The 13,835-nt window shown below is 42.0% G+C and overlaps 1 protein-coding gene across 1 annotated transcript in view; it reads left to right on the forward strand.

The window, feature by feature from the left end:
- LOC104523574 (cardiomyopathy-associated protein 5) overlaps positions 1-12,770 on the forward strand; it is a 36,341-nt gene extending 23,571 nt beyond the window's left edge. The window contains exons 10-14 of the mRNA XM_029084547.1: positions 1,625-1,769; positions 9,034-9,167; positions 9,932-10,031; positions 11,029-11,205; positions 12,151-12,770. Of these exons, the coding sequence (XP_028940380.1) occupies positions 1,625-1,769; positions 9,034-9,167; positions 9,932-10,031; positions 11,029-11,205; positions 12,151-12,403 (809 nt within the window). The 3' untranslated portion in view covers positions 12,404-12,770. The remainder of the gene's footprint in view (positions 1-1,624; positions 1,770-9,033; positions 9,168-9,931; positions 10,032-11,028; positions 11,206-12,150) is intronic.
- The last annotated feature ends 1,065 nt before the right edge of the window (positions 12,771-13,835 follow it).

The raw sequence follows: 13,835 nt of genomic DNA on the forward strand, positions 1-13,835 counted from the left end.
ACTCTTTCCAAGCAGTATTTTCAGTGAGTGAATGATGCTGAAGGCAACAAGTATCCCTCTACCTGCCTCCTCCCTGTCCATCTCAAATTGATCTCCAGGTGAAGGCTCTTTGCAATCTTAAAGACACAGGAGTGAATGTACCTTCTTCTGTTGTTCAAAACCTACGTGACTGTCACCCTGTATCTGAGGGACAGAGTAAGAACTTACCTTTTTTGTCTCTTTGCATCATGTAAGATCACTTATATGAGAGCTAGAATATTACCAGAAAATCAGATATATATTCTAACTGCAGTTGATCTGCTAAAAATAAATCACACAAGCACGGTAACAACTTTTTCTGGTATGCTGACTCCACCTTCTCTTTAGACAGATAATTTCAAATAAAATTAAAAAAAACCCCACTTGATGTGACATACTATTTGCACAAACGTAAATGCGTGTATGTGTATCAGTTGCTGAATGCAGGTATTAAGGGATTTAGCTATTAATTTTTCATTGTTTAGAAAGAGATTAATTTAAAAACAGACAATAATCAAATATGTCAGAAAAGAATTAAGGTATTATTGCTAAGGGAGCTACAGAGATGTATTACCAGATGTGAATCTATCCCACAGATTCTTTCTTCTGCTGAATACTTGAATTAACTGTTCCTGTAGTAAAACATCAAGTACATCTTAAAGTGAACTGCTAGCCTCCTGATTTTCACTAAACCAGGAAATTTTTATGTACTTGTGGGTGTTCTTTCCTTTCTGCTAATAAAAAAATATTTTTCTTACAGAACAATGCATCTGGAATGCTGGCTGCAGTTCTGTTAACATAATTTTGTCATAAAATTGACTAATTTCTACTTTTGTCTTAGGCCTCCTGTTTAGAACCCAGTCTCTTTAAAACAAAATAAATTTATATGACCTTTTTTTAATTAATAAACTTTCTTTTCAGGATTGGTATTAAGACTGTTTCTATGAGTTTCAAAAACAGATTGTAAGGTTCATTTATGTTGCTATTCCCAAAGAAAGAGCAAATGAAAACAACTAATCCATTTTCAACCTACAATGTTTGATGTGCAATTTCACACAATAGCCTTTGATTACTTGCATTCAGTGCACTATTTTACATTGCAGTTGAGCCTGTAGTTCGTCAACTGAGGCTCTAAAATAGAGAAATTACAGGACCAAATTTTAGCATTGCAAAAATAAGCAGGACATAATTAAGCAGAAAGTCATCATTTCCTTGTTTGTTTCTGATGCAGTTCATGCAGGGACTGCTGAGGACTGGAAGTACTGCCTTGGTGTTCTGCTTCTTGAAGATTGGCAGAAATTAGGAAAATGTGCTTGAGGAAAGGTGTAAAAATCTACACAGGCATTCTAAGATTGTGCAGAAATGCACAAATATTCACAGTGACTTTTGCAGAGTGTGTTGGGTTTTTGGGTTTTTTTGTTTTTCTTTTCTCCGTAATGTAGCCCTCTGTCGTTGAAACACAAACAAGCAAAAGATCATTGCTGGATGGGCAAAATTAACTGCCCCCTATTTTCTGGGGGTGGTGACTCTGCTTTTCCCTCACAAGCATCCTTCACCAGCTGCTGAAACCCTGCTTGCAGTAGAGCTAATGTGTCTCTGTCCCCAGCGCCCGCTGTCCCCACCATCAAGGCTGAGGACTGCACGGTGTGTTGGGACATGGCCACCATCCGCTGGCACACTGTCTCGGCGTCAGCAGAGTCCTTCACCCTGGAGTACTGCCGACAGCACTCACCAGAAGGAGAGGGTCTCAGGTCAGTGCCGTGGTCACAAGCGCCACTCGGTCGGATTAGGCAGCCGCTAATGAGCATTTCCCAGATGGTGTGTCATTATGCAGGGGATTATTCTGCCTTCAACTGTGCAAGGAAGAAGTCTACTTCTGCATGCTGAGGACAGCACTAACCCATGAGATTAGGCTGAGATATAAAAATACTTCCTTTTTATTCTGCTTAACCGGGCAGTCCCTTTCATTTGGGGCCAAAACACTGAAGATGTTACACTGTCTGCAGTCAACCAGAAGTTGGAGGTCTGTGCTGGCTGGGGAAGCAATGACTGCCCCACAGCTGCCACAGCCCCTGGCAGGGCAGGGGAGGGCAGCTGAGCTCCATGCGAAGGAGCAGGATGGAGGAGCCTAGCCCAGTTTGCTATCTGCTTTGTGGTGAACAAGATAGGAGCCAGCCTGGGGCATAGTGAGGATGATATTTTGTCCTGGTAATGTTCGTGACCCATCTACTCTCTGGATGTGTGGGGAGATCCCTCCCAAAACACATCTGAGCCCAGGACTGTCCAGCTCTGCTGGCATGCTTCAGGGATCAAAAAGCAACACAAAGAGCAGTTTTGAAATTGGGGTTGGTGTCTCCTTATGCCAGACCTTTCTGGTTTCCCCTACACTAAGTCTATGCTGTGTAGAAGAGAGTGGGCTGGAATGTAGGTACCACTGAGCCGTGAAACCATGTGCTGTGTTGAAGTGCAGAGAAAATTATGTGGTGTTCTGTCTGTCCTTGTGGCTCAGCAATTTTTGATGTTTAATGACAACAACATTCCAGCAAAACACAGTTGCAGAGGTCTGAGAAGCTTTGGGAGGTGGGGGATAACTTGCCCTATGGAACCCTGTGGAAGAGCCTCAGCCCAGCTGAGTTTGTCTGTCTTCACCTCCTGGGGAGCCTGATTGGGGTCTTCACCTGACAGCTAGTTCACATGGACTTTGTGAAGATCTGGCAGTCAGGGAAGAGCTCCACTCCTTGCAGTAAAAATTAGTTATGTGAACTAAAGAGTTTATGAATTTCTAGAAGGCAAGTATAACACCGAAATTGTGTGTGCCTTGTTCCCTACAAAAGTATGCTAAAAATTGAAATAAAATATTTCTGTGGGGTTGGGAGACCTTTTTTCCCATACAGTACCAATGTTCTGTGCTAATGAAATCGAGGAGAGGTCTTGTCCAGCTCTTATGTCTCTTGGAGGGCTGCCAGGACCTGCTCTGCTTCATAAAAATTTCATGAGGCCATCAGGTCCCTGTCAACCTGTCAAAGTCACTGTTGGTCAGGCTGCTCCCAAAAGCTATGGTGTGTGTTTATCCTCAAATTTCTTTGCTGTTAATTGGAATTGCGTCTTTTACTCAGAACTGAACCAGAAAGTGTGCTGGTTTCTGTACTCTCTAAGTGAGGTGTTGCGTGCTGATAACTGCGGAAAAAAGCTGCCAGAACTAACCTATTCCCTTTCTCAAGTGAGCTTGTGCAAAATCTAACATCTTTATAATGATACTGAGTCACGTTTGACTTTTTTTCCCTGCTGTGTGCAGAAGCTGGTCTTTTACTGTGACAAGTGTGAAAAAGTCCCATAGGACAAAATAATGAATTTTTTCAGAATTGCTGAAGGTTAAATTTCTATATTTGTAGAAGGGCTACGGCCTCCTTTTACAGTGGCAAAGGCCATCTTTTACCACTTATTTTCCCTCAAACCAATGCCCTTCTTTCCTTTTCCAAAAGCAGCACCTCAAGTTTAAACTCAAAAGCTTCTATAATGAAGAAAATCACATGATATTTCTGTGATGGAGAAATTAACTTTTAAGATTTCTATTTAAGTTTTTTGCATAAAGCCAAGAAAAAAAAGAGTGCACTTGTAGATGGAACATACTGCCTGTGTTTCTCCCATCCAAGTCCCTCAAGGTGCTTATTAGGACTAGAAATCAATTCATTATGTAGATGATATAGTGAGAAGTTACCTTCTGGAAGTACTTTAGGGAGCTTAGAGTTCCTAAGTCAGGTACCTATATCCGGTGGAATAAAATTGTGTCTTTATGCACACCTAGCAGCATTTGGGCCTGAAAAAGCTATAGTTCTTCTGGTTGCTTTCCTTGAAAGGTTGGAGTTTGCCCTTCACAGGTATCCTGGGCAACACTCATCTTGGAGACCAGCCAAATGCAGAGCCCTTTGACAGACAAACTGTACCTCTCATGCTTCCAATGGCCCCATAATTGAGCAATTTCCCAGTCCCTGTGTGGGAGTTCAAATACATTTCTCAGCAACCCTGGAAAGTTTGTACAACTGTTGCTGGGGGCATAGCAGGAAAGCAGAGGTGAAGGAAGGACATCCAAGGAAAGTCCTGGAGAAAGCAGCATGGTTCATCTCACAAGGCTGCTTTTGCACATATCATTCTGGGAGCTCATCCAAGGCAAGGGAGACTGCCAAGGGAGCAGGCAAGGAGAAATGCCCCCATCAAACAGCCAGAGATGTGCATGGAGCCCCTGGTCTGGACTGGCCCACTGTAGCCTTCAGCTTATCACAGAATCACAAGATGGTTGAGATTGGAAGGGTCCTCTGGAGGTTATCTAGTCCAACTCTCTGCTCAAGCAGAGCCACCTAGAGCTAGTCACCCAGGCAGCTTTTGAATATCTCTGAGGAGGTCCTTGGAGCAGTCCTGGAGCAGTCCCAGCTCCCTAAGGAGAGAATTTGAAGAACATTTGGAAATAAATACTCATTAAAAGTTTCCTTCTAAAGACCATTTAAAACAAAACAAACTAAATCTTTGAGTTCTTTCTCCTTGCCATCTTGCCACCTGAGGGACATGGTTTCATACAAAACCACCATAATTTTCCTGCAACAATGAGTCCCTGGCCTGCTGCTGTGGTTTTAAAGCTCCTTCCTGGACTGATTCTATTTCCAGAATCTTTATGAGGCTTTGAAGTGTTTCTTTCCATTTCCAGAGCTCTGCTATTTTCTCCACATTCAGCCTCTTTGTGTTGAGAAGTCAATGGAGCTGTGGGTGGAAGATGGAACACTGAGAAATGTAGTCCAGGGATTAGGTGTGTGGGCTGTTCAGATGGAAACCATATATCACATCTTGAGAAATCTGTAAGACTCAGAGAGGCAGAAATTAGTACACTGAGTTCGTAAAAGTGGAAGTGAGTGAATGTCATCCACTCTGACAATGCAAGACTGGCACTACTAGTAACCAAAATTTTCCATCTACCTGTAGAACAGGTCTAACACTGGACAAAGGAGAGCAAGCCTCCCTCCTGTTGCGCTGCCCACGACTGTCCTGCCAGCTCAGGGAGCAAGGTGTGGAAAATAGGGAATCTTCTTCCCCTCTGGGTGTGCTGGACTTGCTGCCTGAGATAGCAGTGAGGACCATTGCAGGTGGTGCTTTGAGATTGAACTCCAAGACATCCAGAGCCAGGACAGAAGAGAGGAAGGGAAGCATGCAGCACGGCTGGGGGCGAACTCAGAGCTATTTGTTCTTTATTTTTAACTTTAAGAGCATTTTTCCACCCATGTTACAACCCTTCTGTGTGGTTCTACAGGCATCTTGAGAAGCTTGTATACTTTCAGCTCTAACTCCACATCAGTGGTATCAGCACAGGTCTGGAGATGCCGTTTGAGTGGGGTCTTGGGGGTGGAGATTACAATTATGTCACAGAGGGTGTTCTGAATCACTGTGAGGCATCTCATTTGCCAGGCTGATGCAATATTGAAAAATATTCTCTAGACTTTGTTTCCTTGAAATAAATGAGGGTGCTGATGAGAGATATGCATCAAAACACAGCATCAGATTTCTCTAAACCCAGGAAAATCACAACTTTAACCAACAACTACTACTAATAATATTCCTTGGCAATTTAAAGGTGAAGAAACAAGTAACTTCTTTCTGTTCTGCTTTGAATAGCACATACCTGAAATTTGGAGACTGGATTTTGAGACTTAAAGATTCCTATTCTAAAGAGAGGGAATAAGAGGAGATACTTGAAATATCTAACTTCAAATATTTCTGGAATTTCTATGCACTGTGGGGACAGCGTAAATACGATAACATTTAGACTAAAGGCTAGGATGCCTCATGCTTTGATAATAACATGTTTCCAATCATCGTTGGCAGTTGTATTTAAAGTAGAAAATAGCTGACATAAAAAATGTTGGAGGTGGATTTTTCTTTCTTTCATGACCAAAACTGCACAGTTTAACACTTCAGGTGAGCTTGAGAAAGATCTAGCTGCAATGGTTATTACAGGAACTTGGAAATTAAACAGGCTTTCCCCATCATAGTCAGGATGCATTTTCCCTTCCCTTCTCCTATGCATAACCTCAATTCTGTAAGCTAAGCAGTAATCATACCTTCTCCTCATCCTTGCTTTTTTATCACTGATTGCAGGATCAACCTGAAGCATGACAAACTAGTTTTTTCTGGGGAGCCCTCAGTATTCACTTCCCTCCTTCACCCTTTCCTCTAAACAGAAAGAGAGGCAAGAGCAAAATCTATTTCTTCTTCACAACAGCCTCTTGTGAGCTCAGAGCTGGCTCAGAGTATTGCAAATGAAATTTCTTCTTGTTGGCATATTCTGTTTCATTAGCTGGCAGTAGCAGGACTGTTTTTTAAGCCTTAATCATAGCTAAAATTGATAGGCTCTTTTTCTTAGGTGACCCTATTCTGCAATTGCCTGGACCCAAACTCTTCTCTGAATACTCAGGCTCTTGGATCCACACTCCAGAGTGTAAATACTCCAGATCTACTCATTACACTGGAATGTACCTATCTACTTGGTTTTAGAAACAATTTTGTGTTTTATTAACTAACCATCAGTTAAATAGCACATAGTGAAAAAAGATCTCCTAATTTCTTTAGAAGGACAGTGGCTTACATGGCATTTTCCAAAAGAGAGAAGAAAGAGCCATATAGAGGCCATGATTGTGCTTCAGACACATTGATCTACATGTCACCACAAACAGCTTCCAATTAACAGCTTAGCATATCCTCCCTTCATCTCATTTGTAACTGTTGGTTCAAAACTTCTTTCTGATGATCTGTGCTTCAGATTCACACAAAAAAAATGTCAGGATGGTGCTTTTAAGGAACAGATTGGGTGAGATGTTTCTAGGAATCATGGACAAATTTCTTCAAAGCTTAGGTGCCCACTTCCTTTCCCCTTCCTCTGCTTCCATCCTTGTTTCCCTTCCTCTCACTTCTTTTATACCTGCCTCCTTGCTCAGGTCCTATATTTTTTTTTCTTCCACTCATCTTTCCTTTTTCTCCTGTCCCCTATACTTAAATGAGCCTTTTTCGTCTTTCAAGTCTAAAGATCTCAGGTTCTCATCAGGCAACTCATCAGGTTCTACCTCTTCCCTGAACCTTTCAGTAAGAACCGATCAGCTTGCTGAGCTCCTGATACCTTGATGAAGTGCTCTTGTGGTTGGGGCTTTGATTAGTCATGAGGGTGAAGCAAACTGTGCAGTTGCTACCATGTTTGGGCAACCCGTTTCTGTTTACTGCATCAATTTCAGCATTAATGTAACTCATTCCCCAAAGGCAGCATGGCTCCCTGGTGATCATGCAAGAGCCCCAAACTCTCTGAAATGCTTTCAAATTGGGAAAAAAAAAAAAAAAAAAAAAAAAAATCACAGTTGCACCCAGTACTTTTTCTCAATACTTTCAATAACTTTTTATGACAGCTGTCAATACAAAATACATGTTTCCAAACTAATAAGGATGATGCACCAGTCTTTCCCCAGGATGCGATCCTCCTAGACGCAGAGCTCTATGTGGTGTTTGCAGGAATTTGGTATGTGTAGGCCTGTGCGATTTTACCTTGGTGTGATAAATGCAGCAGAAACAGATGCTGATGGATGAGCACTGGTTATTCTTCAGATTATACTGCTCTCTGGTGGGACATACGTGGAAAAACAGTCACTACAAATGAATAGCAATGATCTGACTGCTGACTTGCCTGCCTTACCTCCTCTGGGGTCACAGTAATTGGTGCTGGAAAAGGTAATTTGTTTTTAATCTAGGTCCCCCTAGAAACATTACCTGGAGGTGGGAGACAGTGCTGGGCTCCACTCTCAAACCTGATGTGGAAAGGAAAGTGCCTTGCACCCACTCCAAAGGCATGTCTCCTGTTCATTAATTTGCTGGAAAGCAGAGCAAGACTTCTGCATTCAGCCCTTCCTCACACTACTGAGATTATAATTTTACAGTGAAAAGGACAGGGGGCTTATCTCAAAAGACCTGCATTACATTTGAAAATTTAAATACTTACCTTGAAGATTCCTATAAGCACTACTGAGAGGAAATAATCTATTTATACAGATAAACAATCTTTACCTGCAGGCATACAATGTGGTAGGTATATACTGTCTGGTTTTGCCATTATCATATGAGGCAAAAATGAGGAAAATCAGGATTCAGTGTGTGAGAATTTGTTAAGCCAATCTTTCATACTCCTGACAATATAGAAAATAAAACTGAGATTTTTCTAGCCATCCAAAGTACTTACAATGGCACTTCAAAGCGCCTATGAAGCAGATTGAGTGGGTGCTGACTCTCACTTTCCCGCAGTGTGTCAAGGCATCAGCAGTGGAGGATGTGAGGGCTGGAGCTTTTGCGGCATCACAAAGGGGAGACTTAGTCAAAGCAGGGCACTCAGCAAAGGCAGCTCCCCCTGCTGCTACCTCTTGCAAAACCAGCCTGTTAGGGTGCACAGCACCATGAGGGAGACAGAGCCAAGGCTTTGTTGATGAACAATTTGTGAGCAAGGAGTTCATAAGGGTATCCATTCTTTTGGATCAGTACAAGCATAACAAGTGCATTCACTGCCATGCAACTGAATTAATTACAGGGGTTTTTTTTCTTCAGAAGCTTGTTCATTTTGTAATGCAGCCTTTTTACAGGAGGTGGATGAGAATTTGATTTCATGCTGCTTGCATTTTATATGATGACTTATGCTGCAAAATGAACATGAAGTGAGCATTACACCAAATGACTGCACTGAGTGAGAAGGTGGTACAGGAACAAAAGCCTGGAAATTTGTCAAAGTAAGGAGGATCCCTCAGTTAAAATGCTGAAGCTCCTACATAACCCACTTGTTTGTGAAAACAGTGTTCACCTTTCCAATTTGGAGTTTCTCCTTGGTGCCTGTTCTTTCAGTAGTCAACAATATTGTTAGGTGGCTTAGCTGTTTGTATAAATTATTCTGTCCTGGTTTGCACATCTGCATACATTTTCATGCATGAAATTCTTTAAAATTTGCAGATCTTTTTCTGGTATAAAGAGACCTGAACTGAAAGTATCCCTGGAGCCCAATGTGAACTATTTCTTCTACCTGAGGACTGTCAACCTGTTTGGGATAAGCGAACAAAGTGAAGCAGCTCTCATCTCAACTAAAGGTAGATCACTGTTTTCTGATGTTAGAATAATGGGATGGAGGGGCAAAACAGCCAAAGATGGCATTTTCCTCTGGAAATCTAGTTGAACTTTCCCATACAGAAGTAAGAAAGTTATTGAGGTTAAAGGGATTGTATTTTATCTACTTAAAATTAGCACAATCAGAGGCAACCTCTCTTGAAGTTGGTAAATTTATGTCAATGTAAAACTGATCTGACTTCAGAAATAAAAATATTTAATTTGGTCAGAGATATGAAATTATTCAGTTTGCTTGAGTTTGGTAGCACACATTCTAATAAAAAATGCTATGATCTTTAAAAAACCCCATGAAATTAAAACCTTATGGAGTTTGGATTTCAAGGATGGGGAAGAATGCAGAGCAGCTTTAAAATGTAATGGAAGATTTAAGCTTTAAATTTTCCAGATAAATAGTGTTTGATCATGTATGGTTCTTTCAAACCAGCCTCAAAATTCAAATTTGCTATTTTGAAAAAGCACTTGATTGAAAATTATTCAGCCTTCTTGAATACTGAAGACTTCTTTATCACCTAGCTACATTTATGAATAACAGACTGCTGTCCCAATCAGGCACAGTTTGGGAGAGCCCTTGCATTTGCACCCAATTTTCTGCCACTCCTACCTGCCAGCAGACACAACTCTGTCCAGCTAAAATGGCAGAAATTGTTGCTTAACATTTTACAATTAATCTTATGTTAACGTTGCCAGCCTCTCAGAACTGGTGTTTCTTTGTCATGAATTGTACCAGGAACTCGATTTCACCTGCTGAGCGACACAGCCCATCCCACTTTGCAAATCTCCTCCAATGCAACAGTGATCTGCCTTCCTGAGAAAGCCAAATTTACTGGGTGAGTGAGCAGTAGCATGACAAGCATGACCACCTTCACTTGATAGTTTTCATATGGTCCTAACTAATTTCGTAGAAGAACTGAATCATTTCAGTCATGCAGCCCCTGGACATTGTGTGATTGACTCCCCTTTCAAGGACTGCAATATCTCTATAAGCCAGGAGCAGCATTGATACAGGTGCTGGGAGAAGTTCGGTATTGCACTGAGGAACCTGCAGAAGGTCAAAGACAGTGGTGTCTACTGGGATTGCTGAGTTTGCCTCAGCCCATTGTCACTGCTTAAACCTTAAACCTGTTGCTTAAAGCAAGTCTCAAAGCAACTTGTTGCTTCCCTGAGAAGGCCAGATGTGTCTTTACTTTTGAAATATTGTGGGTAGAAATAATCCATCCTTTTACTTTGCTCCTTTACTGAGGGCATTATTGGCAACATTTTCCAAAGCATCTGTGGCTTTGAAGAACTAGGCAGTGCTCCCAGGATGTGTTAGAACGATTGTACCAGGCTACCTCCATCCATTGCAAACATTACTTTTTTTGGTCAGTTCCATCACAAGCACAGGTCCACTTGTGCCATACTAATATGACTTCTTAAAAGGTAATGCTTAAGAACTTTTTTTTTTTTTACTGTCACAGCTGAATGCACACAAGATGTTTGTCACTGTGTCTACTTAAAACAGCCAAGCTTTCTAGTTTGAAAATGCCTGCTGAATTTGAGGCCTTTTTTGCCTCCAAAGTCACCTTTTCCACCTTTTGTTAGCTTCATACAATTTTGGGTAAAGTTGCATAGTTTTCAGCCCTCAAGATGAGTTAATCCCTGTGCAAAGATGAAATGGCTCTCAGTGATTGCATTCAAATCCTTGATAAAACTCTGCAGTTAGAAGAACAGAGTCCAATCTAGTAGTAATTTTAGATGCAGCTGGGTGACATGACTCTAAGAAATATCACAGTATGCTTGGTCTACCACGGCACTCATGTTACTGTACACCTCTTCCACAAACAGGTTTCCTTCAGTCCTGGGTGAGCTGCTGCCTGCTCGAGGACATCATTACTGGGAAATAGTTGTCTCTGCCTGCAGAAGCTACAGGATTGGGATTTGCTATGAGACAACATCACAGAGCAGTGTCCTGGGGCTGAGTGATACCTCCTGGTGCATGCGGTGCTGTCCTACACAAACCAGGTAAAACTGAGTCAGTCTAGGTGCTTGGGAAATTACTTGTCCTTTATGTAAATAAAGCTGGCCATCTTCAAGAATCTCAAGAGCAGAAAGAATCAGTCTGCTTTCTTTCTGCAAATTTGAGTAATTAGGAAAGGACAACTACAAAGGAGCTTTAGACTTCCTCTTAATTAAAAAAAACTTATAAACCTTAAAAAATAAAATTAATCTCAAACAGACCAGTTTACTGCCCTTCACCTAGCCAGTGAATAAAACTTTGAAAACTTATTTGCTACTGCTTTGTCAGTCCAGGCTAATATCTTGAACTGCTTCACAAAATCACAGCAAGTGTATTTATCTCCATAAATCCAGTCTTTTTAGAAACTATATTCATCTGCAGGAGATGTCAAGACTCCACAGGGAATGCCTTCTCCTGCCTTGTCCCCCACAGTGACAGGTACCTACCTGCTACTGTGGCAGGACTGCTGAGCACTGGGGTAGTCCTCAGTGAGACAGTGCCAGCTTGCTTGGAGGTTTGTAAGGTTACACCCTATTAATGGTGTAAAGGTGCTCTTGATCTAAACAAGTATGTTTTTTTAGTGTGAAATCATATAGATGGATGACCATAACTACCTAAATGAAACAACTGAGATGCAAAGAGTTTTGCCAAAGCTGAGCTCATGTTTAAATCCCCACAAAGAGATTTGGTAAGAAAGATATAGATGAATACGACTACAGCAAGTCTGCTTTTATCCTGAGGGTCCAAAGATGCCAAGTGAAAGGGCTCATCAGTACCAGACAGGGCTCTGAAGCAATGCCGCATTCGCTTTGCTTACATATAGCGCAAAATGCCACATGATATGCTGCTGTATGTGGCCACCTGCTAATAGGTGGGAATGAAGCAGTAGGTTATTTCTGGTAAATCACCATGAGGAGCCTCACTGTATTCTGGTTTCCATTTTCCCGTAGCTTTCTTTACAGGTTTCTTCACACTGGTGTGATGAGCGACGTCCATGTGACAGAACACCCGGACAGGATTGGTGTCCTGTTGGATTACAGTGGTGGCAGACTGTTGTTCTTCAATGCAGAGAGAGGACTGATGCTGCTTGCCATCAGGCACAAATTCACTGATGCTGCTCACCCGGCCTTTGCCCTGGAGAAGGCTGGAGTGCTTACCCTGCACACGGGGATGGAGTTGCCAGAGTTTGTGAAGCACAGCTAATCCCCTTGCTTCACACCCTCAGGAAAACTGACAATTACAGTGTCAGGGGACTGGGAGGGGAAGGGAGGTGTCAGTCTTCACTGATGAATGCCACGCACAGAGCTCTCCCCCACATCACCAGAAATTGTAGTTAGTGCTCAGCCACATAATCACCCTGAGCCTGGAGAGAAAATCGACTCCCTCAGATAGAGCATGCACCTAGTGATATACACAGCAGTACTTTTGAGGGGAAAAAAAGTTTTGTTAGGTATGAACATTAAGGGAGGGATGGAAACATACTTTCCCTGTGAAAATAATGACAGTGCTATCTGTCTTTTTAAAGTTGATGATGAACCTGTGTATAAAATAAATGCATCTCTTACTGCAATACATGAAAGCCATAATTTCTTCATTTGCCAGGACAGTAGGAGCCAAAATCCAGGGTGATATGTTTGAAAAATGTGCAAAAATTTAAACAACGGAACCATTCTGCAGGTTAATATATCTTGTGTTATTGTTTGCTAAGTCTTTATTTTAAATGAACAAATTAAGAAAACTTGGAAACTTAGAAATCTGCACATTTCCAAAATGAGTGAGTCCCAGACTAGTCCTCCTATCAGTCAAGTAAAGTTTGAGTATGCAACACCTACCTACCCTGCTCACAGCAGGCTCACACACCTGACGCTGTCCTTAAGTATCTGTACCTCTAAATAGGTACTTATGAAACACATGTATGAGGAAACTTGATAGTAGTGGTAAAAGTCTTGCCTATGTTTTTCACCCTCAGTTTGCTGGCTAGGTGGTTTTGATGGTGAAGGAAAGGTTGCCACCTGGGACCCTAGAGTCAAATTGCCAATGAGCTTCTTGCGAATCACCCCTTTTCCATCACTGCTTTTTACTTTTGCACTTGCCAATTTGATGCTCCTCATTTCGGGCTTGTGGACATTTTACTGTATCTATCCTGCTCCCTCCTGTTATCTACACTAGCACTGGCATCACACCAGCAAAGCACATTGTCTTGCGGCCATCAACACAGACTAAAAATGGCTGGTGCCGCAGAGGAGTAGGATGCTGATTTTCCCCCTTGGCTTTTTCAAACCGTTTTTCTAAGCACTTAACACATAGGTGGTACAGCTATTTTCTTGTCTGCCCCAAGGGCACAAGTGCCGGTCATGCCAACACCCGTGAATCCTGGGGGGAAATTAATCTAAAGGCAGGCAGGCAGTGCTTTTCTTGCTGTGCCTGCTCTGGAGATTTCTGCCGCAGGGGACTACACTGCCAGGCTCATTTCTGAGCTCAGTGGAAGAGCTGTACTCCATGAAGTAAAGCAGATTTCAGAGTCTAACAGAGAGGGTTTGCTTCTGAAGAGAGGACTTAAATGGGTTACAAGGAAGCTTCTGCTTTTTATGCCCAGAGGAGATGCCTGCTACTGCTGTTTTATTTATGACTTAAC

Source organism: Antrostomus carolinensis, unplaced genomic scaffold (genome assembly GCF_000700745.2).
Source record: "Antrostomus carolinensis isolate BGI_N321 unplaced genomic scaffold, ASM70074v2 scaffold2114, whole genome shotgun sequence".
Lineage (NCBI taxonomy): Eukaryota > Metazoa > Chordata > Aves > Caprimulgiformes > Caprimulgidae > Antrostomus > Antrostomus carolinensis.